The following is a 26,899-nucleotide window of genomic DNA, read 5'->3' as shown; positions in this document are numbered from 1 at the left end:
CAGAGCCCTGGGAGAACCCCCTGCTGGGTGGTCACAGAAATTCTCTCTAGGGAGAAGTGGAAGAGGAAGAAAAGGGGGTAAGTGGGCCTGGGGTACTTGAGAACTATGCTTATCACCTCGTGCCCCTCCCGAGCGAGGATCAGTAGGTCTGGGGCGCCGTCACCATCAACATCGGGCACCTGGAGCAGGGGGCTCAATACAGAAGCATTCCCACCCAAATTGCTGGAGTGGTTCCACAGGGTTTCCCCTAAAACCAAACACACAGAGGTTCCAATCATCTTGACAAACCAACGATAGACTTAGATGAGGGCAGCCATCCTTGGGATCCTGAGGCCACTTAGATACAGGAGTGTGTACAAGTGCTCTGAAATGTGGCAGAACAAGCACAACACAGCTGAGTGAGAAGACACTAGATAGCCTCTTGAAAAAGCAGCTGGGTACCATGGCTCAGGCCTGTAATGTCAGCATTAGGAAGCTGACCCAGGAGGCTTCTGCAAGTGAAAAGCCAGCCTGGGATACATAATAAGATCCAGGTCAGTCTGGGCTACATAGTATGACCTTGCAAAAAACTACAGCATCAGGGAGCAGGAGGGTGGCTCAATGGCTAAAGCACTTGCTACACAAGTGTGACGGCCAGAGTTCAGATCCCCAGATGCTCACATAAAAGTTAGGCGTGCTTCTCTTCCTCTGGCCTGTTACACGAAGGCTCGGAGACTTGTTCTAGTAGAGCAGTATCAGTAGGCTCAGTCCAGCCCTCTAAGCCACCAAGAGCCAAGGCTGACCGCTATCACCTCATAGCAGGTGACACTAGCTGTCTGTTAGCATCCACAGCAAGATGCAAACTGTGTTTGCAAAGACGCAAGGGCAACACGGCAGAGCAGCAAGAGCTGACACCACTGGCTTCCAAGTGAACGGTTCCCACCCACTCAGCAACCCCCAGGAGAGAGCCAGGGCTGACCTGTGAATAAGCTGACTGAGATGAAAGAACCAAGTCTTCCCACAAGGACACAGGCAGAAGACACCTCACTGTCCGACGCTTGGGGCAGGGCACACTTTACAAGGGCGACATCTTGGGCCACAGGTCTCTCCCAGAGCACGCTGCCATTGGCCCCTGACACAGCAGCCACAAAGGCACAAGGAGTGGAAAAGCCTGGAGGGTAGAGGGGGCAGCCATTTGGTCAGCAGACAGTGTTCTGCCACCTCCTGGCTCCCTTATTCTGTGTCTCAGCCACGTGACTGGGCCCATTTCCTTTACTTCCCCTTAGACCAGAGTCTCAGAAGGCACTGGGGTTGGCCCCAGGCAGAGTGAGGGAACTGAGAGCCTTATTTAACCTATTCTATTAGAAAGAAAAAAGGAAGGGGTGGTTCCCTGAATCCCCTCCACTATGCTCCAAATAAGAAGGTGGTGTGAACAAAGAGAGCCTTCATCCCAGGGGGGGAGGGGGGCACGCACCTTGTTAAACGGAACAGGAATTACCTTCATCGGCACAGGATCTGGTGAGATTATTACTGCTGTTGGTGTTTTTATAAAGAAAGAGAACATCCTGGATCTTGTCCCTGTTTACGTCTCCGGTAGCCAGAAAGTCATAGGGGACTGAAAAAGAAAGTCACAGACTATGCTCCATGGGCCACACCTGTCTTTGGGAAGGTCAAGTTGAATGCTCTGGGAGGCGTGGTGCTCCCAATATACAACTTGCCACTGGGAGGTGCTCCCCTCCCCAGACAAGAGCAGGACCTTCCTCACTAAGACAAGCAGTTTCTTCAGAGGCAGGCAGATCTCTGTGAGTTCGAGGCCAGACTGATCTATACAGAGAGTTCCAGGGCAGCCAGGGCTGAAAGAAAGACCTTGTCTCAAAAAGAAAAAAACAAACAAAGTGAAAAAAAATCTGAACATCTGTACAGAAGACAATCCTCAAGGCAAGCATGGGATTCAGTCACACTCCACCCTTGTTAGGCCCTGTATCTCTGTCATCAAGGGCTCAAATGAGAAGCTCTATGATTAAAATCAAACCATAAGATTTTGAAAGATAAGAGGTTGAAGTTGGACATTTATCATACTCAAAAGTTCAAAATGGATCAGACTTCTAGACAGAAATAGAACTAGAAAATACAGGCCTGGTGTGATGGCTCACACCTTTAATCCCAGCACTAGGGAGGTAAAAGTAGGTGAATCTCTGCAAGTTGGAGGCCAGTCTGGTCTACAGTGCTAGTTCTAGGACATCCAAGACTACACAGAGAAACCCTGTCTCAAAAAAATAAAACAGGGGCTGGAGAGATGGCTCAGAGGTTAAGAGCATTGCCTGCTCTTCCAAAGGTCCTGAGTTCAATTCCCAGCAACCACATGGTGGCTCACAACCATCTGTAATGGGGTCTGGTGCCCTCTTCTGCCCTTCGGGCATACATGCAGAAAGAATATTGTATACATAATAAACAAATAAATATTTTTTAAAAAAAGTAAAAATAAAAATAAAACAAACGAAACTGGGTGAAGGATTTCACAGCCATCTCTCCTAAGATGTCTAAGTGATGAACAGGCACATGCAAAGATGTTCAATGTGGCTAGTTATCAGCCAAGAGCAGTTTTCTGCACAAGAACTGGGAGCAGGAGGTTTAGGATGAGTTCACAGCCTCATAACATAACAAGTCTGAGGCCAGCCTAGGCAATGTAGTATATTCTAGGCCAGCAACAGTTCCATAGCCAGAGCCTGTCCAAACAGCAGTGGCTGGAGTGGACAGCTTAGCAGAGGATGAGGATCTGGGTTCCTCTGCCAGAGGCGGAGCCCAGCCTGGTCTAGAGAGTGAGTTCAAGGACTGCCAAGGCTACCCAAAAAACACAACGACCAAAAAGACAAAAAGAGAGAAATACATTCATTAAAAGAACAAGTCTTGGACTGGAAAGATGGCTCAGTAGTTAGAGAACATTGGCTGCTCTTCCAGAGGTCCTGAGTTTAATTCCCAGCAACCACATGGTGGCTCACAACCATCTGAAATGAGATCTGATGCCCTCTTCTGGCCTGCAGTCCTAATGGAAGACAGAACACTCATATGCATAAATAAATAAGTCTTTAAAAAAAAAGCAAGACTTGGGGAAGTATGGATGCAGCTCAGGTGGTGGAGTGAGTTCCTAGCATTCATGGAGCCCCGGGTTCAGTCTCCTGTACCACAGGAAACCAGGTGTGGGAGCACACTCCCATAATCCTAGCATTCGGGGTGTGAGGCAGGAGTTCAAGACCAGCCCAGCTCCACCACATGTCTGAAGCCATCCTGAGGTAAGTGAGAAATTGTCTCTAAACAAACAAATAAAACTAAAAATGGAAAGGCTCTTCCGGTGCTTTTCATAAGGGCTAATTCATGGGACAGATATAAATTGTGGTTTGGTTTCCACCTGGAGCACCTCGGGACACCTCCACATCTGCTGTTCCCCTCAAAGGATGGACCTTCTCTAACCTCTCAGTCACTGAACTGTTTCCATTAAGCAGCCAATAAGCCTCCTTTTGCTTACTTACCTGACCAGGCCAGTGCTTCCGGTTCCAATAGAGGCTCCTAACATCTCCAAGTTCAGAGGCAAACCCAGCAGCCACACAGGGCTGACTGCCAAAGACCACCAGGCTCCCGTTTGTAACAGCGGCCCAGCGGTCTGGAACCCTGCTGGGGAAAGAGGCCCCTGGCAGGCTCACCTGCAGCGTTGTAGTCAAGCCTCCACGTTCCCTGAGACGAGGGCCGGTCTGGACATGGGATGATGAAAGAGACGACAAACACCACGAAGAGACAGATAAACAAGGAAAGGAAAAATGCCACCGTGCGGCATCGGGACATGGGGGACTGCCGAGGCTTGCTCTTTAAGGTCTCGCTTTTTGATTGGTTTCCCAGGTTTTCCTGTGCTTTTCTGTCCTCATTCTTCAAGGGGTGGATTTCAGCTTCTAGATCCTTGTTATCGCCCATTCTGAGCACATTCCAGAGCTTAACGATGGTCACTGCGTAGGAGAAGAAATGGGTACAGTGAGCTGCTCACCATCACACTCAGTTTGTGTTCTGATTCTTAGGCATTGGTTACAGTTGTCACTCTGGACCACCAGCCCAAGAAAAAAGGACATGAATGTTTGGACTGTCCACAACACATGCTACTTAAGACTTCAATACAACAGGAAAAGGCAGGTTGGTTGTACAAACCAACAGCCGGTACATTTGTCCTCTAACACCAGTGCTTCATTAGGGGACATGGTGACCAGAACCAATGACAATAAACCCACGCACAACATTCATTAACCAAGCTCCCCCTGCTCCTTTGTCAGACACACAGGTGGGAAAGGGGACGGTGTGACAGTCGGATGCAGCCAACATTCTCACAGACGGACTCCCAAGAGATCTGTGGGAAGGCAGTTTTCTCTGAACTGAAACATTCTCTCCAGGAAGGAGTGGGAGGCACAGTGGAACCTGAAAGATCCTGGAAGGACCCTTCCCAGCTTTACAGAAAGAGAAACAGCTCTTGGGAGGGAGACTGACCAGCCAAGAGCTCAGAAGATCTGGAGGATCTACAAAGCAGCGCAAAGAGAGAGCTCCTGGCCAGAGCTTCCTGAGTAATCACCCGAGTTAGGGTGCTTTCAGCTGCTTGGGGGTCTTCTCTGCTCCTGCAAGTGACCCCTCACCCACATTCTTGTTAGTAACCCCCCCAAAAAATGTTATCGGTTCACCAAGCTGGACTTTGTTCTGTCATGGGTTCCCATCTGGGGTGAGCTGATGCCTCCCCAAGAAAAGTCTGCCACATAAGATCTAGATGGCTCAGTTGTTAAGAACACTGGCTACTCTTCCATAGGGCCCTGGTTTGATTCCAAGCACCCACATGGCAGCTCACAACGGTCTATAACTCTAGTTCCATGGGATCTGATGCTTTCTTCTGGATTCTGCAGGCACTGCACACACATGCTTTACAGACACACATGCAGGCAAAACACCCATACACATTAAAAATAAATTATACCCATACACATTAAAAATAAGTTAATTAAAAAAAGATCTAGACTCCAATTTCAAAGAAACTTTTTTGTTGCTGTTGTTGAGACAGGTTCTTACAAGTTCTGGCTGACTGGGAACTTACTACGGGAGACTAGATTTACCCTGAACTCACAGAGATCCACCTGCCTGTGCCTCCCCAGTACCAATTTAAAATAATCTTAAATGTGCCGGGAGTGGTGGTGCATGCCTTTAATCCGAGCACTTGGGAGGCAAAGGTAGGTGGATCTCTGGAATCTCTAAGTATGAGGCCAGCCTGGTTTACAGACTGAGTTCCAGGACAGCCAGGGTTACACAGAGAAGCCATCTCAATCAAACAAGCAAAATTTTAAGTGAAGGTAGGTTCTGAAGGCACAACCTTGCTCTAAAGGAAGTGTGACTGGGGACAATGATTTGATTTGACTGTGCCTCAGTTTCCTTACTGGTAAAAGAGGCACATCAACTTTAGAAGACAACAAAAAATTTTATTTTATTTTTCTGAAACAGCATCTTACATAGTTTTGGTTAGCCTCAAACTTGTTAAATAGTCAAGGCTGGCCTTGAACTCCTGACCCCGCTTGTCTACCTCCCAGTGCTAGGACAACAGATACTTGTCAGACATGTATTTTAGAAGACAAGATTAAACTATCATAGATATAAAGACAGTGCCACAGAAACCTGACCCACAGTAACACTAACTTACTGCTACTACTTCTAAATAATATAAATAATAATATAAAATATATTTATACTTCTGAATCTTTTTTTGAGACAGGGTTTTTCTGTGTAGCTTTTAGAGCCTGTCCTGGTACTCACTTTGTAGCCCAGGCTGGCCTCAAACTCACAGAGATCCGCCTGCCTCTGCCTCCCAAGTGCTGGTATTAAAGATGTGCGCCACCCCACCACCAGTAAATATTTTGTACTACTAAATCTACTAATATAAAAGATTTAAATGTTTCATTTTAATTTTTATGTGTATGGGTATTTTATCTGCATGTCTGTCTATGCCACATGTACCGGCCTAGTGCTCAAAGAGACCAGAAGAGTTCACAGGATCCTTTGGAACCGAAGTTACGTATGATGGAGGCTGCCATGTGGGTGCTGGGAATTGAACTTTGGTCCTCTGGAAGAGCAGCAAGTTCTCTTAACTGCTGAGCCTCCTCTCCAGCACATGGTGTTTGTTTGTTTGTTTGTTCTGGAGTAGTTGTTGTTGTCCGCTTGTTTTCTGAGGTAGGGTCTAACTATGCACCCCAGGCTGGCCTCAAGCTCACAACCTCCTCAGTTCATGGTCATAGTCACGTGCCCGCGTGCTATTCCTTTTACCACAAACGGAGGTCAGAAGAGGTATTCCTATCAAAGGTAATGAGCCAAAGGAAAATCAAACATTGAGTCATCCAGGCCCCACATTAAGCCCAAGCCCCTGAGATGGGTGGAGCAGCACACTGGGGCTGTATGGGAGAGGTAACCAGGGGAAAAGGCAGCAGTGCACCTGGCAGGGGGCAGCAGCAAGGTGCAAGGTGCCGGAAGCCAAGCTGCAGCAAGCCCAGTGCTGCAATCACAAGGAAGGGACATCTGAATGTCTAAAGCACAACTGTTTGTGGCAAGGCAAGGAGAACCGAATGAGAAGCCACCTGCTAGTGTTTTGGATCCTATCTTTAGGGCTCTGGAAGCCTTACACTTATAGGAAACTCCAGCCTGAACCCGGCAGCCATCACCATCTCTCAGAAACCAGAGAATCTTTTGGTGCTATGCAGGCAAGCACCTCTGAGCTTCGTATTTCAAGCCAGGTGTGGTGGCTCACACCTGTCATACTGACATCTGGGAGGCTGGGGTAGGAGGACTGTCCCGGTAGAAGGCCAGACTGAGCTACAGAACAAGAGCAGAAACCTTCACCCATTGGGCATCAGGCAGGGTCCGAGGAGTTTGAAAACATGGCCCATCTTCCCTTAAGGTCCACATTTCCCAGACCTACCTGGTGGTGGGGGCACCTGAGGGCCTGTTCAATAGTAGAATCTCCTGGCCAGCAGCTGGGGCATCTGATCATTTGTCTCGAATGGTCTTCACCTCCATAAGCCCAGGCAGACCTAAGGGGTTGTAAAGCCTTCAGCAAATGCACTTCAGGTCACCAATGACCACAGCTGGTCCTGCCACAGCTATCCACACACTCCACACTGGGGTGCCTACACAGTGCTGAGCCCAGACCCCATATTGTCTAATAATTGCCCCTCAGGCTGGGGTCTGAGTCAGGGTCATGACTAATGTTCTCCTAGAGGCTCCCAGGAGCAGCCAGGGGGAGAAGGAGTGCGGAGATCCTGCCCTTGTTTGTCTGTCTCATTAGCCACCACTAATTTAGCCACTGTAGCTCATCCAATCAGAGGACGGCCACAGTGCTCCTCACCTTACTGCCAACCAGGAGAGGTGCAGAGAGAAGAGAACACAGCCTCGAGTCAGCTCACCAATGGTGTAGAGGGGGTTCTTCTTTTCGGCAATTCTCAGGAGACTTAGTTGATCTAAGTACAGCTCTCACGCTATTAAACTATATTGTCCATCCGTCTGTGTGTCTGTCTGGGGACTGGACTTGCACACGTGAACTTGTACCTGAACACTGAGCTACAGCATCATCCCGCCTTTCCTTTTATTTATTTTTCTTTTGCTTTTTGGAGTTGGTGGTAGTTTTGAGACAGGGTCTCACTATGAAATCCTGACTGGCCCGAATATCACTATATAGACCAGGCTGGCCCCAAACCCATAGACCCATCTGCCATTGCCTCCCGAGTGCCAGGTTAAAGGCAGGTGCCACCACACCTGGCATTCTTTTGTTTTTTGAGACAACGTCTCATGTAGCCTAGGGTGGTCTTGAACTCACTATGTGCCAGAGGTGACTCTGAACTCATCTTGCGTCCGCTCCCCACGTGCTGGAAACAGGAGTGAGCTACCATGCATGTCAGTCTATGCAGTCAGAGAGTCAGCCCAGGGTTCGTGTTCACTAGGTGTGCACTCTACCATCCGAGCTACAGCCCCAGCTCCTCTCCTCCTTTTCTTAGTCATCCCCAAACTCCTAAGCCATGTGGACACCTCCGCCTAAGAACAAAGGACCACGTAAAGCACCACGAGTTAGCTTGGTTTTTTATTTATTTATTTTAATTTTTAAATAGGCCTAATTGGCTCAGCATTTAAAAATGTTGCTGTCCAATCGTGAGGACTGAGTTCAGATCTGAGAACTCATGGTGGGTGGATCACAGTGCCTGTAAGTCTAGGTTCACGAATTTGATTCTCTCCAGCCTCCATCTGCATCTACCCACACGTGTTCATACATTCACACAGATACATACACACAGACACATGCACAAAAATAAAATAAATTAGCCAGGCAGTGATGGTGCATGCCTTTAATCCCAGCACTCGGGAGGCAGAGACAGGTGAATCTCTGTAAATTCGAGGCCAGTCTGGTCTACAGAGTGAGTTCCAGGACAGGCCCCAAAGCTACAGAGAAACCTTGTCTTGAAAAACCAAATAAATAAATAAATAAATGGATAAATAAATAAATAAATGTTTAAGAAGATCACTAATATGTGGACACGGTGGCCCACGCCTGCAGCCCAGTACTTTGGAGGTGAAGAAAGATCAGAACTCAAGGTTCCCTTCAGCTACATGTTAGATTTGAGGCCTGGCTTGGTTACATGCACCTGTAACCCCCAAAGACCTCAGTAATGAACACATCTAATACAATCTTTGGAAGGCAAAAGAGGGCAAATCCTAAGAGCAGAAGCACGTTACCACTTTCTTACTATCCTTTCAGAATAGCCCATTCATCTATGGAGATATGGCAAGCATACCTCCAGAAGGCTATTTTATAACTACTGGCCTGGCGGCACAAGTAAAAGTAAACAAAGTAAAATGAACAGAGTAGCTACACTATAAAGGTGATCTCTCAAAGCTAAAGGAGCAGCAAACCCTTTATTCTTAGCCTTGGCCATTCATTCATTAATTCGTTCATTGTGAGCAGGCGCATGTGTATGTGCCCGCGTGTGAGTTCAGTCAAAAGACAACTTTCAGGAGTTGGTTCTCTCCTTCCTGGCAGGATTGAACTTAGGTCGGTAAGTGAGCAGCAAAAGCCCTTCCCACAGCCATCCTATCACCCTGGGAATGGGAAACGTTAATATACTTCATGATTTATCATATGATATCACACCAGATGGGTCGCCTGTGGTGGGAATGGAGAACTGCCAGGTTCTGTGACTGGCTTTCATTGCTGTTTTGAAACATGGCTTCATGTAGCCCTGGGTGGCCTCAAACTCGCCACATGGTCAAAGCCGGCCTTGAACTCTAGTATTGGGAGTACAGGTGTACACCACTACGTCTGGGCATTTTGTTTGGTTTGTTTGGGTTTGGACTGAGCTAGGATCTCACTATGCAGTCTGGGCTGGCTTGAGACTTGTGATCTTCCTGCCTCTGCCTCCCGGGCACCAGGATCACAGGTGTACATCACTCCACTGGCGAGTTATCTGTTTTCTGACTTGGAGCCCAGTGAAAGAAATAAACCACTGCCTGCCCAGGCTCCCATCCCTGCCACAGGCTTGGAAGTAGTGAGTGGACACTGAATGCTCCTGAGAGCCGGGTTAGCTAGGTCATCAGGTCATCAGGTCACCAGGTCACGAGGTCATCAGGTCATCAGAGCACATGTGCAGGTCAGGAAACAACTTGTAGGAATCACTTCTTGCCTTGTATCTTTTTTGTTTGTTTGTTTTGGTTTTTTTTTTTTTTTTTTTTGAGACAGAATGTCTGTGTATAGCTTTGGAGTCTGTCCTGGAACTCACTCTGTAGACTCGGATGGCCTCGAACTCACAGAGATCCGCCTGCCTCTGCCTCCAGAGTGCTGGGATTAAAGGCGTGCGCCACCACCTGGCCCACTTGGTTTTTTTACATTTTATTTTGTTTTTTGCAATAATCGTTATTAACTATTAAAATTTTTAGATAGAGGCTAGAGAGATGGCTTAGTGGTTAAGAGTACTTGTTGCTCTTGCAGGACCCAAATTTGATTCCTGGCACCCATGTTGTGATAACCATCTATAACCACAGTTCCAGGGAACCCTGCAAGCACACAGCATTCACGCAAGCAAAACAGTCATAGACACAAAGCAAAATTTAAATACCTTTACAATTTTTTTAGATAAGAAAACAAGTTGAAAAAAATGAATGAGAGGGCTGGAGAGATGGCTCAGTGGTTAAGAGCACTGGCTGCTCTTCCGAAGGTCCTGAGTTCAATTCCCGGCAACCACATGGTGGCTCACAACCATCTGTAATGAGGTCTGGTGCCCTCTTTCTGGCCTGCAGACATACACACAGACAGAATATTGTATACATAAGAACGAAAGGAAGAAAGAAAGAAAGAAAGAAAGAGAAAAGGAATGAGAATCAGATGTGATGGTGGTGCACACCTTTAAATCCAGCACTTGGGAGGCAGAGGCAGGGGGATCTCTGAGTTTGAGTTCAGCCTGAGTGAGTTCCAGGATAGCCCAGGCTGCTTCATGAGGCTTGTCTCAAAAACAAAGAAAAAAAAAAAAGAAAGGAAAAGAAAAGACAGAGAGAAAGAAAGAAAGAAAGAAAGAAGGAAGGAAGGAAGGAAGGAAGGAAGGAAGGAAGGAAGGAAGAATGGGGCTGTGACTCAGCGGCAGGGAATGTGCCTAGTATTTGATAGGCCTGGGGTTCAATGCCCAACACTTAAATTTTTTAAAGATAAAATATGGTTGCTGAAGTGGCTCTGGTAATAAGAGCGTTTGCTGTACAGCCTGACTGATCCAGGAGACTGTTTGCTAACTGTCACACATACGCCAGTTTGTATATATGCGAACACATAAAATAATGCAGTAAAAAAATTAAGACAGTACTTCAACTTGCCTGCAGGATTTATTCTTGTGTAAAAGCCAGTTTCTAGAGGTGCTAAAGAGTTGTATCTGCTCCCACAGTGTTTGGCATGGGAGGGAAAGCAAGGCCTAAGTCTGCTTAGGCATTGAAGGAGTATACCGGGAGTCCCTGACACAGGCTGCCTGCTTTGTCCTGCCCAGGGGTGAACATGCGCAGCAGCACCCATTTTACGGACATAAAACGGAGGCCTAGAAAGTGGGAATCACTGACTCGTTACCCATCGTCCAGGAAGCAGCAGAGGCTGTGCATGAGCCATCTCCAGATTCCCTGGCCAAAGCCGAACCTTTGGAGAAGACTATTGGGTGAAGTGAGGATGGCCCAGGAACCCACCAGATCAGGAGACCTGGGGCTGAGAGTGAAGGACATCCTATTTTATTTACTTGTGATACTAGAGACTGGTTTCCTGCATAGGAGCCAAGTGAACTCCACTAAACTACATCCACTGTCCTTAATTTATTTTCTTTTTAAATAAATAATATGTTGGAGAGGTTCCATGGCTAAGAGCACTGGCTGCTATCCAGAAAACCTAGGTTCAATTCCCAGCACCCACATGCTGGCTCAGAACTATCTGTAACTCCAATCCCAGGGAGTCTGATGCCCTCTCCTGGCCTCCATAGGTACTGCATCCATGCAGTGCACAGACACACATGCAGGCAAAACACTCATACACAATAAAATAAAACATAAATTTTAAAAAGATATATAAATGACTAAATCAGTGATGACCCAGACAATGCATGTCTGTAATCCTAATGGGGGGGTGGGTAAATGGCCAGGAGCGCAACATCAACACCATCTTTACATCGCAAGTCTGTAATGAGACCTGTGTCAAAGGAAACAAAGGGCCTGGGGAAGGGGCCTGCGCACAGACGCACTGGAAGTGTGGCCTGCAGAAAGAGACAGAGCACACACCTGGTATGCTGCAAGCCCTGTTGTGACCTCCAAAAGGAAGCAGCCTTGATTCTGTTACTCAGTTTCCATCTGGGGGCTGAGGTGTATGTGAGCAGCCCCAGAAACAGGAATGTCATGCTTGGGGCGGTCAAGACTGGCATACTGGCAGACATGGGGACCACTTGCACACAGCCTTGTAAACAAAGACCTAGAACTTCACCTCGACGGTTCCCCATCAGTTACTCAAGCGCTGTGCAGGGCATCTGGTGTGGAAGCATTAGTGAAGCTGCTGAGAACACCGTCAGCAGCTTTCCCAGCAAATCCTGATTCGACAGAAGAGCACTAAAGATTCGCCGTAGTCAAGGTTATGGCATAAAATGACTGTAGGAAGTAGTGCAGAAATGGTTCCTTTTTTTCCCCCTCGAGACAGGGTTTCTCGGTGTAGCTCTGACTGTCCTGGAACTTGTTCTGTAGATTAGGTTGGCCTCAAAATCGCCTGCCTCTGTCTCCTGAGTGTGTGTGCTACCGTGCAGGCTTGAAATGGTTCCATCTAAAAGGGTGAGAGAACTCAGGCGTGGCTGACCCACGTGATCCCAGCAGTTGGTAGGCCTGGGCACGAGGCCCAGAACTTCAAGGCTATGCTTGTCGACATAATGAGTTTAAGGTTAACTAAATACATAAGTCTGGAAAATTCAGGAAAACCCAGGTGTGGTGGCTCATGCCTTATATCTCAACATTCAGAAAGCAGAGGCAGGTAGACCTTTGTGAGTCAAGAGCCAGCTCCTTTATCTAGGGAGCTACCTTGAGCTGCCTGAGAGGCTGTCTCAAAAAAGAAAAGAATGCGAACTGGGTAGGCAGTCAAGGACCAGAGCTGACCCTCTGAACCGCAGGTCTGAGGAGAGCCTGAGCAGACTGGTGAGCTTTGTGACCCAGCACTAGGGAGGCAGAGTCAGGTGGAAGGGAGGCAGAATCAGGTGAAAGGGAGGAGGAGTCAGGTGGAAGGGAGGCGGAGTCAGGTGGAAGGGAGGCGGAGTCAAGTGGAAGGGAAATGGAGTCAGGTGGAAGGGAGGCAGAATCAGGTGAAAGGGAGGCGGAGTCAGGTGGAACCTGAGACTCTGGCTAGCCAGCCTCGTCAAAATGGAGCCCACCAAGTCCCAGCCAAGGTCTTCAAAGAGGTGAACAGTTCCTGAAGAATGATGCCTGGTCTCCATGCACGCACACACATGAACACATATGAGCAACACAGAAGGGTAAAACCGCGTTGTGGCTCACGCAGCCAGGTGGAGGCAGGTTTGAGAAACACTCTAATGCCTTATCACTTTGATGTCTGCTTTCTTCCCTTCTTTCTTTCTTTCTTTCTTTCTTTCTTTCTTTCTTTCTTTCTTTCTTTCTTTCTTTCTTCCTTTAATTCTTTGTATCTAAATTGCTTCGTTATTTTTACCTAATAGATTGTGTTTCTTTTTTTCTTTTCTTTTATTTTTTTTTTTTGGTTTTTCGAGACAGGGTTTCCCTGTAGTTTCTAGAGCCTGTCCTGGAACTAGCTCTTGTAGAACAGGCTGGCCTCGAACTCAGAGATCCGCCTGCCTCTGCCTCCCAAGTGCTGGGATTAAAGGCGTGCGCCACCACCGCCCGGCTTGTGTTTCTTTTATTTTGTTTTTATTTTAGTTCTGACTTTCCAAACAGTCTGTCAAATGCACACTGCCCAATTGGTTTAGATACAGTGTGCTGCCATTACTAATTGTGATATTTCCATTTTAAACATTAATTTTGAATTATTTACATATAAGCCTATGGATTTATGCTATATTGAACATAAATATATGACTGACTCTTACCCATCATTTCAGAATTTTGACTTAGATTTCCATATATCAGAACTGTGTTTTCTTTCTTTCTATCTTTCTTCCTTTCTTCTTTCCTTCCTTCCTTTTTCTTTGGGGAGGGGGTTTCAAGGCAGGGTTTCTCTGTATAGCTTTGGAACTTGTCGTGGAACTCACTCTGTAGCCCAGGCTGGCCTCAAACACAGAGCTCTCCCTGCCTCTGCCTCCCAAGGCTGGGACTAAAAGTGTGCACCACCACTGCTTTTAAGAGACAGCTCAGCAGTTAAGAGCACCTGATGCTCTTGTAGAGAACCCCAGTTCAGTTTCCAGCACCCATGTGTTGCCTAACAATTATACCTCCAGTTCAGGGAATCCATGACCCTCTTCTGGCCTCCTTGGGCACTGCATGTGTGTGGGTCACAGACATACATGCAGGCAAAACACTCATACACATACATAATTATTAAAAAGTTTAAAACTGCCGGGCGGTGGTGGCGCACGTCTTTAATCCCAGCTCTCGGGAGGCAGAGGCAGGCGGATTTCTGTGAGTTCGAGACCAGCCTGGTCTACAAGAGCTAGTTCCAGGACAGGCTTCAAAAGCTACAGAGAAACCCTGTCTCAAAAAACCAAAAAAAAGTTTAAAACTGGGCTAGAGAGACGGCTCAGAAGTTAAGAGCACTGGCTGTTCTTACAGAGGTCCTGAGTTCAATTCCCAGCAACCACATGGTGACTCACAACCACCTATATAGTGAGATCAAGTACCCCTTTCTGGCGTGCAGGCAGAACACTATATAACAAAAAAATTTTTAAAGTCAGGTGGTGGTGGCGGCATATGCCTTTAATCCCAGCACCTGGGAGGCAGAGGCAGATGAATCTCTATGAGTTCAAGGCCAGCCTGGTCTAAGAGCTAGTTCCAGAACAGCCAAGGCTGTTACACAGAGAAACCCTGCCTTGGAAAAAAATTTAATTATATTTTATGTGGATGAGTGTCTTGCCTGCATGTAGTGTATGCATCGCACACCCTTGGAGGCCAGAGATGGTGTTGGGGCCTCTGGAACTGGAGCTACAGAGGATTGCTAACTGCCATGTGGGTGCTGGAAATCAAACTTGGGTCTTCTGGGAGAGCATCTGCTGTTTTGAACTATGGAGTCATCTCTCCAGTCCTATTTTTCTTTTTAATTAAAAAACAAAAGTAGATAGAAAAAAATAGAAACAACAACAAAAACAAAAAACAAAAAAAGGAGTTCTCTTCTACTGTGGCTTCCAGGGATTGAACACAGGTTGCTGGGCTTATATGACAAGTACTTTTACTTGCTGAGCGACCTTTTCACTTTTTTCTTTTTTTAATAAAGGTGCTCCTGTTAGACTAGTCTGGAGTTGCCTATGTTCTCAGGGTGACCTTAAGTTCCTGATCCTCCTAAGAGCTGTGATTAAAGGCACACCCACTAAGGCCGGTTGAACTTTCCATTTCTAAATATTGTTTTCAGAGAACTTTTTATAAGTGGATCACGGTATGTGAACTTTGAAGTTGTTTTTTTCCACTCAGTATGATGAGGTCCACCCAAGTTGTCACATATATTATCAGTCTCTTCCCATTCTGGGCTGAGCAGCCCATGTGTGGATGCTGCAGTTTGAACAGACATGTACTAGAGGATATTTGAGTTGTTTCTATTTTGAGCTAATACAAAAGAAGTCACAGTATATATACACATGTCAACCCTGGGTTTCTCAAGTCCTAAAGAGCTGAAGAACTTTGTTTTAAGTTCTGAAGAACTACCCACATGGTCACAGGCCTCCTGAGGTGACCGTTGGCCATGCCCCAAGGCCACAGGCCTCACCCCAAGGCCACAAGCCTCACCCCAAGGCCACAGGCCTCACCCCAGACAAAGTCTGGCTTCAGAGGGCTGTTTTTTTTTTTTTTTTTATTGGAATCCAGAACAAATGGTCCACAGAAGGGAGATAGTAAATTCTACTGGGACACCTTTGGAAATTTGAAGGCGTCCCATGGAAAATAGCCAGTGGACAGAAACCTTGGGAGGTACTCAAGGGTAAAGTAAAGGAACTGAGAGTAGGCAGGATGGCCCAGTGGGTAAAGTCACTTGCTGTGTATGCCGTGTGCCCGGAGAACTGAGTTCAGTCCCTGGAAGTGAAGGAAAGAAAAACTGACTTCATAAAGCTTATTTTCTGACCTCCATGTGTAAGCCAGGGCATTTATGCTCTCCCTACACATACACACACACACACACACACACACACACACACACACACACTCATAATAAATAACAAGAACTTAACTAGCTTGCCTTCTAATTATTTTTAAATTTATTTATTTATTTATTTGCATTTTATGTACATTAGTGTTTTGCCTGCATGTATGTCTGTGTGAGAGTATCAGATCCCCTGGAAGTGGAGTTACAGACAGCTGTGAGCTGCCATGTGAGTACTGGGAATTGAACCTGGGTTCTTTGTTTTTTGTTTTTGTTGTTTATTATATATACACTTTCCAAGAGACAGTGCCAGATCTCATTACATGGTTGTGAGCCACCATGTAATGGTGGTTGCTGGGAATTGAACTCAGGACCTCTGGAAGAGCAGCCAGTGCTCTTAACCTCTAAACCATCTCTCCAGCCCCTAAAATATATATTTTTCAAGATAGGGTTTCTCTGTTGCTTTGGAACTCACTCTGTAGACCAGGCTGGCCTCGAACAGAGATCTGCCTCTCTGCTGCCCGGGTGCTGGGATTAAAGGTGTGTGCCGCCGCCACCAGTCTTAAAATATTTTTTTTATTTTATGTGTATAAGCGTTCTACCTGCATGTATGTCAATATACAACATGCTTGCTTGATGCCCACAGAGACTAGAAGAGGGCATTGGATCCCCTTGGAACTGGAGTTGCAATGGTGGTGAGCTGCCCTGTGGGTGCTGGGAACTGAACCCAGGTCCTCTGCAAGGACATCAAGTATTCTCCATCACAGAGCCATCGCTCCAGTTCTACCGTAATCTTTCTTTATAGGCTCCTGTTCTGACAGCACCAAGCCCTGGGGAAGACTGTAGGCCCAAATCAAATAAAAATAATGTCATTTATCCCCAAGTGCACGTGAGCCAGACAGAAGAGATGACAGCTTCCTTCTCCCTCAGTAAAAGACAGTGTTCTACGCCCAGTGCTCGTCTCCCCAGGAATCACAGCCTAACTGAGTCTCTGTGAGCAGACTGCACAGCTCCCCTGGGCATCTGCTTCTGCGGAGGAATGGTCTGGGACAAGTCTTCCCATGCAGCCTAGGGTGAGAGGTAAGGTACAGTAGGGCAGGGCGTGTCTCTTCCGAGGTACGAACTGGCATCCTGATTGTAAGGCTGGCACATCAGTATCACCTAGAGTGAAGGTTTATGCAGCTGGACCTGCGTGAAGATGAGGTCAGGTAAAGGCTGGCAGGCTGATGAAACAAAGCTGGCCTCCAATTAACACACGCCGTGCAACAAATAACTTTCTGTATAAGATAACGTTCAGTCTTGGGAGACCATTACCATACAAGCACTGGGGAGCCAAGACACTATATGATTTTTACAATATCTTTTGAATGCATCATTAGTTCAAAATAAAGCATAAATTAAAAAAAAGTAAAGAAACCCCTTAATAAAAGGAGGTGGGCTGGGCGGTGGTGGAGCACACCTTTAATCCCAGCACTAGGGAGGCAGAGGCAGATGGATCTCTGTGAGTTTGAGGCCAACCTGGTCTACGAGAGCTAGTTCCAGGACAGGCTCCAAAGCCACAGAGAAACCCTGTCTCGAAAAAGCAAAAAAAAAAAAAAAAAAAAAAAAAAAAGAGGTGAGGTGAGAGGTCATACAAGTTCAGGAGGAAGAACCAGCTCCCTTGGCGCCTTAGCCAACGCCTTCAAGCCCCCAGTTCTATGAAACTGCTTTGCTCCAAAGACAGGAACCTTTTGTTTGGCTTTGCTGTGGATGGAAGAATATCATTACTGGAGGAGTTTTTCAGTAACTTAGGGACATACTCCAAAAACAGCCTAGCCACTGGCCTGTTGCAACTCTGTTTCAGCAGAATTACTGGCTTCTTGAAGCCACCGCTGCAATCACTTCCCTTTTCAAAGTGGATAAAAACCATACAGCCTAACTCATCAAAACTGAGATCGCCAAATCCTCAGAGCAGAGAGCAAAGGCCACAGTTCACTGAGGATTACGTAGGCCAGACCACAGTGACAGCCTAAACACCAAAGGGACAGATGGCCCGTCCTCTTATTGCTAGGCACCCTCCACACGGGGCTTAATGCCTTACTGCAGAACGGGTGAGTGCAGGCTTAACTTGGAAAGGAAAGTCCAAAAATACTGTTGAGAAATTCCTTCATGGCACCCATAGGATCCCTAGGAAGAACATTCTGGGGACTCTACTCAGACATCAACAAAAAAAGGTAGTTATTAAAAGCCCCAAGAGCAACAGACCGAAGCCAGGCAGTTCATATTTCACACAGGCAGCCTGAGGCTGGTTCAAAAATACGCTCGGCACTGCCAGAAAGGTATTAACGTTTTCATTTGCTGTGGTCATTAAAAATACCTGGAGCAACAGACAAAGCATTACAAGGCCTGGCTGCCAAGGCATCCCTGACACACTGAGGCGATTACACTGACAACCAGAGCCAGTACATTTGGTCATTAGAAAAACAAGACCAGACATGGTGGTAAACACTTGTAACCCTAGCACTTGGGAAAGGGAGACAGGAAGCATCAAGGATCAGGGTTAGCCTTGGCTACATAGCAAGTTCATGGCCCAACAGAGCTACATGAGACCTTGCATTTAAAATGAAAACAATCCCCAAAGAATTCCATTGTGGAATTGGGACCAAATTTCTTATAATTTCTTAAATGACCTTAAACATACTTCTGGCACTTTTAATCATGCATTTATACAAAATAAAAACATTATCCAACTCAGAAAGTTCTGAAGATGCTGTCTTGTGCAGTATTGAATATTTGAGCTAACTTTATTTATTGAGACAGAGTCTCTACATTACCCTGGCTGTCCTGGAACTTGCTCTGTAGACCCGGCTACTTCGTCTGCCTCCCAAGTGCTGCAGTTAAGGTCGTGCACCACCACATTGGCTACTTATTTATTTTTGAGACAGAGTCTCACTATGTATCCCTGCCTGGCCTCCAACTCATTCTGCAGACCAGGCTGGCCAAGACATCATGACATCAGAGTCCACCTGCCTCTATCTCCCAAACTCTGGGATGAAAGGTGTGTGGCGCCACCCCCAGTCTCAGCCAAACTTTAATTCTTAGGAAAGATAAGCAAGCATGTCATTCTCACTAGTTTGCAAATCTATCTGCATTTTAATAAGTGGTAAAATTACATGTAAACCAAAAAACTGTTTTAAAATAAACTTCTTAGTAATTTATTGTTAAGCCTGGAGAGATGGCTCAACATTTAAGAGCACTTGTTGCTATTCCAGGACCCAGGTTTAACTGCTCGCCCCCAATTGACAGCTCACAAATCTGTAACTCCAGTTCCAAGGGACCCAACACCGCTCCTGACCTCCATGGGCACCAGAAACTCATGTGGTGCCCAAACATACACACAGAAAAAGCACTTGTATACAGAAAATAAATAAATAAATAAATAAGGTTGAGAACTGAGAAAGATACCTGATGTCAATTTAGCTTTCCAATGCACACTCATGAACATGTACAAACACACACACACACATACAAAGTTTTGCAGCACTAGGGACTGGGGATTGAAACTAGGGCTTTATGTATGCCAGACAAGGAAACATCTAATAGGTTATATCCCAACCCTATGATATATATCATTGCGGGGGGAACAAAAGAAAACATAGCTTGAAGCAAGATAACGCCTATGATAGTTTTTCAGACAGATTGTCCCCTGGCTCCACGGACTATCAGGAAACTAGACACTCATTCTCTGTTCCATGGGCTGCCACACCTGTCCTCCAGTTGCACGCAGACTATCATGACCTGAGTGAAAAAACGCTAACTGTGGGGAAAGAACAATAAAATTGTGCAAGAGCTTGTGTAGCTCATAAACACGGTGGATGCAGAAAGGAAATGAAATATGCTTCCCCTAAGGGCTCTGAGTTTCTGAGTCAGAGACAATTAAAAATAAAAATGAATCTGATTCTGTTTGCTTCAAATTTATGGGAGGTTTGAAATCCCCAGGATGGGCAGAGCAAATAACTTGCAATGGCAATTCTACTGATCTGAAAGCAAAGGGTCATATATACATATACACAAACACAATCATATATATGTGTGTGTGTGTGTGTGTGTATAATATATATTTCTAGCACCTGATCAAAAACCGAAGTGTTGTGGTGTATGTGTTATTGTGCATGTGTATCCATGCATGTGGAGGCTAGAGGTCAACACGGAGTCTACCTTCTGGGAATCCAAACTCAAGTTCTCATTCTTTCATGGCAAGTCCGCTGCTGTCTAAACCACCTCCCAAGGCCCCTTTTCTTTCCTGCACAGGCTGACTTGGAACTTACCCTGAATTCCTCATCTTTTTGCCTCTACCTCCCAGGTGCTGGAATTACAGGCCTACACCACCATGGCAAACTCATTCCTTTAAGCAAAAGTTCTATGAATAAAGGAAGTTAGCCAAAAAGATCTAGCATTCAAAATTAAGCATTTTGATCTAAAACACAGTTTATACATGTATGTTTGTGTACCACATTTGTGCCTGGTGCCCACAGAAATCAGAAAAGAGTATTAGATCCCCTGTAACTGGAGTTACAGATAGCTATGAGCTGCCACACAGGGGCTGGGAATCGAACTGGGTCCTTGCAAGAGCAGCCTATGCTCTTAACTGCTGAGCCATCTAACCCACGAGCCATTATCTCCAGCTGTTTTGAGACAGGGTTTCTCTGTGCAGCCCTGGCTGTCCTGGAACTCACTCTGTAGACCAGGCTGGCACTGAACTCGGAGATTCACCTACCTCTGCCTCCCGAGGGCTGAGGGATTAAAGGTGCGCACCACTGCCTGGCTCCATTTCTGTCTTGTCATGTGTTTTTAGCTTGTGTCTTTCCTGGGAACTTCCTGATACTCATTATCTACTATTCTCTCTCTCTCTCTTTCTCTCTCTCTCTCTCTCTCTCTCTCTCTCTCTCTCTCTCTCTCTCTCTCTCTCTGTGTGTGTGTGTGTGTGTGTGTGTGTGAGAGAGAGAGAGAGAGAGAGCGCGAGCACCTGAATCTACCCCTTCATTCATTTGTCAAGTCTCAGCTTGAGAAGCATAAAGTCCTAGAAAAGATCAGTTTGACAGAAAAGTTCGGTTTGACCCTGGTTAATCTCTTCCTGCCCCAGGAAACTCAGTATACATTTTTTTATAACGTGTGTGTGTGTGTGTGTGTGTGTGTGTTATGGTGGTACATCTCCAGCTCAAAGCATTCTATGCATGCTCATCTTCTGCCAGATCAATTTTATGACAGTGTCCCATAAACCATACACAGTGAACACTCAAGTATAACTGAAATGGGCACAAGTAGTTTTTGTTTGTTTGTTTGTTTTTGTTTTTCAAGACAGGCTTTCTCTGTATGGGTTTGGAACCAGTCCTAGAACTCACTCTGTAAACCAGTTTAGCCTCAAACTTACAAAGATCCACCTACCTCTGCCTCCCCAGTGCTGGGATTAAAGAAAGGTATGTGCCCCCACTGCCCCCAGCTTGGGCACAAAATTTTCCCCCCGAGACAGGGTTTCTCTGTCTGTAACCTTGGAGCCTGTCCTGGAACTAGCTCTTGTAGACCAGGCTGGCCTCGAACTCACAGAGATCTGCCTGCCTCTGCCTCCCGGTGCTGGGATTAAAGGAGTGAGCCATAACCACCTGACTGGGCACAAGATTTTAAGGAGCATGTCTCTGGACAAAAAGATGAGTATGTTAACTCGGTCTCCTTGTTCCAGATCCTAAGTTTATTCCTAACCTACCATCACCAACCAGTCTTACAACAAGAGTGAACAAAAGCTTGTCTATATATATATATATATATATATATATATATATACACACACACACACACACACACACACACACACACACACATCTGGGCATGACTGTACATCAGTAATTAAAGGACTCAGGAGGCTAAAGTAGGGCATCACAGTGAGCTGAAATTCAGCCTAGGCTATATAACAAGATCCTGTCTTGGAGCTGGAGAGATGGCTCAGCGGTTAAGAGTATTGCCTGCTCTTCCAAAGGTCCTGAGTTCAATTCCTAGCAACCACATGCTGGCTCACAACCATCTGTAATGAGGTCTGGTGCCCTCTTCTGGCCTTCAGGCATACACGCAGACAGAATATTGTATACATAATAAAAATAAATAAATATTAAAAAAAGGGAAAAAACAAGATCCTGTCTTAAAAAAACAAGAACAAAATCAGGCAGTAGTGGCAAATGCCTTTAATCTCAGCATTCAGGAGGCAGAGGCAGGAGGATCTCTGAGTTCAAAGCCAGCCTGGTCTACAAGAGCTAGTTCCAGGACAGCTAGGACTGTTACACAGAGAAACCCTGTCTCAAAGAAACAAATAAAACATAAGAACAAGGTGGGCATGGTCCCAAATACGTTTAATCCCAGCAGTTGGGAGGCAGGAGCAGGTGGATTTGAGTTCAAGGCTGGCCTCAAGCTCAGAGAATTCTAGAGCAGGCAAGGCTACATAGAGAAACCTATCTCAAAACCACTCCCCATCCCCCAAAAAAGAAAAAAAAAAGTCTTTTACACTGCATGGCCTGCACCACCTCCAAGACTGGTCCCTGTAGTCTAACTGGGTTCAAATATGAGATGTTTGAGACAGACACCCACAACAACCAGCCAGGCAGCACCGGGCTTTCCAGCTGAGCCAAGCAGATGTGAGACAAAGATAGTTCTGTTGTTTACAGCACACACTACTGACTCTCCCCACAAAGCAGAATCTCAACACAAAGAACAGAGGCACAATAATTTCTCATAGCAGAACAAATCTTAAGGTCATGGTTCCCTGACTAAGACAAAAACTATCACAGTGCACACAGACCACAGTCAGCTCAGAGGAAACGGTCTCAGGTAAGTCTTATAGATTAGCCCAAGGGATAAACTTTTTTCCTGAAGTCTAGATTAGACTTATTTCCTGCAATTCCCCTATGAATCTGTATTATTCCTTTCCACCCCTACATTTAGTAGGGGATTATTAAGGTAAATTATAGCTTTAATTTGCATCAATTTACTTGAAGTTTTGCATCAATTCTTATCGCTTTTTTTGTTGTTGTCTGTTTCTGGATTTTTTTTGTTTGTTTTTTTACACGGGGTCTTATTACCCAGGCTGGCCTTCAACATGCTATGTAGCTGATCTTGAACTTCTCATTCGTGTGCCTGTGACTCTCAAATACTAAGATGACAGGCTTGTGCCACCATGCCTAACTGCCACATCACTTTTTAAGACTTTCTTAATGTACACATCTATACATTCACAAACAAACAGAGAACACCAGCTCTGTGAATCAACTACCAAGACTGAGTGAGGACAACAGAAAACCAACAGTTTTCACCAATGAACTAATACGTCTCCTGCATGCTCAACCTATGATCATTCTAAAACGTATTCCACTTCAGAGATAAAGCACATGAATGGTCAGCACCTACTTTCTGATTATTTAGTTAGGAGTCAGCATTTTTGTGCATCTTATAGTCTAAAAACCTAAGTTCTGTGAAGGAGCTTACAAATGAGATTGGGAGCGCATCACACCAAGAGCATGGGTTTCAAGATCAATTTTGAGTGAGATGCGTGGTAAACTTCGGGACACTTAAGAAACCCTGTAGATCCTAACTCACCTATCTTGTCGATCTAGCCCCTCCTTTTTATATTTTTCATTTCATTTTACTTAATGAGTGTGTATCTGTGTATGGGCACATGCATGCCATTGACAGCATTTGTGGGAATCAGAGGACAACTTGCAGGATCTGGCTCTCTCCTTACACCATGTGAGACCCAGGAATCCAACTCAGATCAGCAGACTTGGTGGCAGGTGTCTTTACAGGTTGAGCCATCTCAAAAGCCCCAGGTCCTCCTCATGGTGACCACTTAGGTTGTATTTTAAAACTTCTCGGGCTGGAGAGATGGCTCAGAGGTTAAGAGCACTGACCGCTCTTCCAGAGGTCCTGAGTTCAATTCCCAGCAACCACATGGTGGCTCACAACCATCTGTAATGAGATCTGGTGCCTTCTTCTGGCCTGCAAGTATACATGCAACCAAAACACTGTATATGTAATAAATAAATAAATCTTTAAAAAAAAAAAAACTTCTCACAGTGATTTCTGGAGCCCTCTCAGATGTTCCAATAATATCTCCTGGTCATGTTACAAGTCTAGAATGAGTCATGACCACTTCAGAACAAAGTCAACACCTTGGTTAACGCCAGGTCCTTCTATCCCTGGCTCCTGTCTGCTTGCCACCCTCCCTACGCCTCACAGTCACTATCTGTCCCCATCACACTGTTGTTCTGTACTTGCCCCTGCATCTGCCCCTCTTCCTCTACCTGCTCCTACAATGCAAGTAGAACACAGATGTGCCAAAATCCCACCGGGACACTTCCTGTGATGCTTTATACCACGGTGGCTTAGAGTTCCCCTCTGGGTTCTCATGACAGAGATTTCCAGAAATTTAACATACACTTATTGTCACTGCTTGCCCCGTCCAAGGACAAAGCCGAGTGGTGGCCGACAGAAAATACACATAAGCGTCTGAATGAACGTGTAATATTTAATATGACCATCAGCCTCTCTTGGGAGAGTCATTTACTAACATGTGAGTTCATTAACCATTAAAAAAAAGAAAGCTATAGCTTGAAGGATCAGGTGACTTTAAATGCCAACTGTAGTAAACACAGGACATCAATCAGATGTGACATCACTTGTGCCTTTTTTTCTTTTTCTTTGGTTTTTCGAGACAGAGTTTCTCTGTGTAGCTTTTGGAACCTGTCCTGGAACTCACTCTGTAGACCAGGCTGGCCTGGAACTCACAGAGATCTTCCTGCCTCTGCCTCCTGAGTGCTGGAATTAAAGATGTGCACCAATACCACCTGGTCTTGTGCCTTCTTTTTAGTATTGTGACCGTATTTTTCTCTAGTTAAGTCCACCTCAATGGTTTTGTTTGTTTGTTTTTTATTTTTCAAGACAGGGTTTCTCTGTGTATCTCTGGCTGTCCTGGAACTTGCTCTGCAGACCAGGCTGGTCTCAAACTCACAGAGATCCTCCTATCTCTGCATCCCGAGTGCTGAGATTAAAGGCGTGCGCCACCACTGCCCAGCTGACCGCCTCAACTTTCTACAGGGAAATCTGCTTTCCCAAGTGCTCAACATCATCCTGGGGACTGAACACTTCTCTTCCCTTGGAAAAGCCCCATCCCAAGACCAACTGCCTAGTCAGTCATTCTCACATGAAAGCCGTGTGAATGTTAGGTGTGGAACTTCAGCTTTAATTAGAGGAATGAGTAGGCGCTCTCTTCTCACAGGTGTGGTTAGCAGCATGGTTTTAAAATACAATCACAAGGGGCTAGAGGGCTGGCTCAGAAGTTAAGAGCATTTGCTTTTCTTGCAGAAGATCCAGGATCAACACCAGCACCCACATGGTAGTTCACAAACATCTGTAACTTCGGGAGAATCCAATGACCTCTTTGGACCTCCACAGGCATCAAACATGATCTCACGGTGCACAAACATACTGGAATGGCAACACACGCAGTTGCAGCACCACAGGACTGGAGAAGAGGATCCCTGGAGCCCCTACTCCTACAAGTTGTCTTCTCTGACATGCACACACACACATTTCACAAACTCTTGCTGTACCTATTCCCAGAATGTGGAGGGGGTGTTAGACTTCAAAACTGGGTCACAAAAAGTACAGTAGTTCCTATCACCCCACCTCCCTTATTTCCCTTATGAGGGAAGACAGCTACCAATAGAAAACAGGAAAGATTCTGGGGGCATCGAGGACACTAGCTACTGGCCTTTTGAGTCAATTGTCTTGGATTTAGATCCCCTCAACCTAGTGAGAGCCATTGGGCCATCATCACCTATGTCTGATTCCCAGCCCACAGAAAGTGCTGACTCGTACATGTTTTATTTTGTGCATTTAGTTGGACAAGACTTCATGTTGTAGCCCAGGCTGACCTCAAACTCAGAATTCTTATGTCTCAGCCTCAACTTCCGGATTCGAGGTATGCACCACCACACCTAGCACAAAGATTGTTTTAATCCATTAAATTTTGTGTTTCTTTGTTACAAAGCAATTGATAAGCAGCACAAGGAGGCAATTGGAAGGGGGAGTGAGAAAAATGCCAGTATGGAAGAAACCAGCACCCGAAAGGCTGAAGCAGCAACATTGCTTCCAGTTCAAGACAGCAGGAGGAGGCGGTGATCAGATTAAAGGAACAAGCAGCAGGGAGAACTGTGAGGGTGAAGAATGAAGACATCCCCGTCACCACCCATGACGTTACGCACCACACTGCCTTGACCCTGAACTTGAAGAATATGAACTGATTCTCACTAATGCCCTGGTGAGAGCGACAGAATTTAAGGAACTGCACGAGATTAGCAGATGTCCTCCTGAGCCCAGGGTCGCTCAGGTAGGTCACTCCCTGTCGCTCTGGGTCAGCACTGCGCCCTCCAGGGAACACACACGGGGGAGCACAGATTTGTTTCGGCGAGTTTGGCGCGCCCGGAGGTGCCAGGCCCCTTGTATGACCCTGCTACTCTGGGAGCTCAGGCGGGGCCAACCCGAGCTGTGCGCCGCTCTCCAGGTGGCCGGACCGGCTCCAGGCCCCCACTAGCTCCCGGCGATCGAACGCAGCCGGCTTCGGCCCGAACGAGGTCGCGCGTGAGAGTTACCTAGTTGGCTCTCGACCCGCTCTCGGACGCGTCCGGGAGATCCTGCTCCTCAGCAAGTGGTCCTGGGCTGCCAAAGCTGGCTCAACTGCGGTCCCTGGAGTCCTGGATCCACATTCCAAGCAACCGGGGTGGAGAGCACTGGAGCAGAAGGACGGACTGCGTCGGACAGCGGCGCCCTTCCCCGGCTGGCCCGGGCCCGCCCCGGCCTGGAGGGCAGCGTGCCACGCCCCCACAAGGCCCGCCCCAGACCTGCCCTGCAGCAAGCCCCGCCCCAAAGTTGCTATAGTTCCCTCCTTAGTCCCGCCCCACCAGCGCTTGCGTCACTTCCTGTCGGCGGAAGGGGCGTACCGGCGTGACCTAGTCAAGCTACCTGAGTTAATTGCTTAGCAACGTGAAT

The 26,899-nt window shown here is 46.4% G+C and overlaps 1 protein-coding gene across 2 annotated transcripts in view; it reads right to left on the bottom strand.

The window, feature by feature from the left end:
* The window catches only part of Fam234a (family with sequence similarity 234 member A), a 30,630-nt gene extending 3,932 nt beyond the window's left edge, over nucleotides 1-26,698 (bottom strand). Inside the window, exons 1-6 of one of the 2 annotated variants that reach the window (XM_038328794.2) lie at nucleotides 26,503-26,698; nucleotides 6,962-7,073; nucleotides 3,678-3,974; nucleotides 1,478-1,594; nucleotides 959-1,150; nucleotides 117-247 (exon numbers count right to left, since the gene is read on the bottom strand). In XM_038328794.2, the coding sequence (XP_038184722.1) occupies nucleotides 117-247; nucleotides 959-1,150; nucleotides 1,478-1,594; nucleotides 3,678-3,942 (705 nt within the window). In that variant the 5' untranslated portion in view covers nucleotides 3,943-3,974; nucleotides 6,962-7,073; nucleotides 26,503-26,698. The remainder of the gene's footprint in view (nucleotides 1-116; nucleotides 248-958; nucleotides 1,151-1,477; nucleotides 1,595-3,677; nucleotides 3,975-6,961; nucleotides 7,074-26,502) is intronic. The other variant, XM_038328795.2, reaches the window with a different exon arrangement.
* Between the last annotated feature and the right edge of the window lie 201 nt (nucleotides 26,699-26,899).

This window comes from Arvicola amphibius, chromosome 4 (genome assembly GCF_903992535.2).
Source record: "Arvicola amphibius chromosome 4, mArvAmp1.2, whole genome shotgun sequence".
Classification (NCBI taxonomy): domain Eukaryota; kingdom Metazoa; phylum Chordata; class Mammalia; order Rodentia; family Cricetidae; genus Arvicola; species Arvicola amphibius.
The sequence above is the reverse complement of the archived record's forward strand: the minus strand, read 5'-3'. Positions and strand labels throughout refer to the sequence as shown.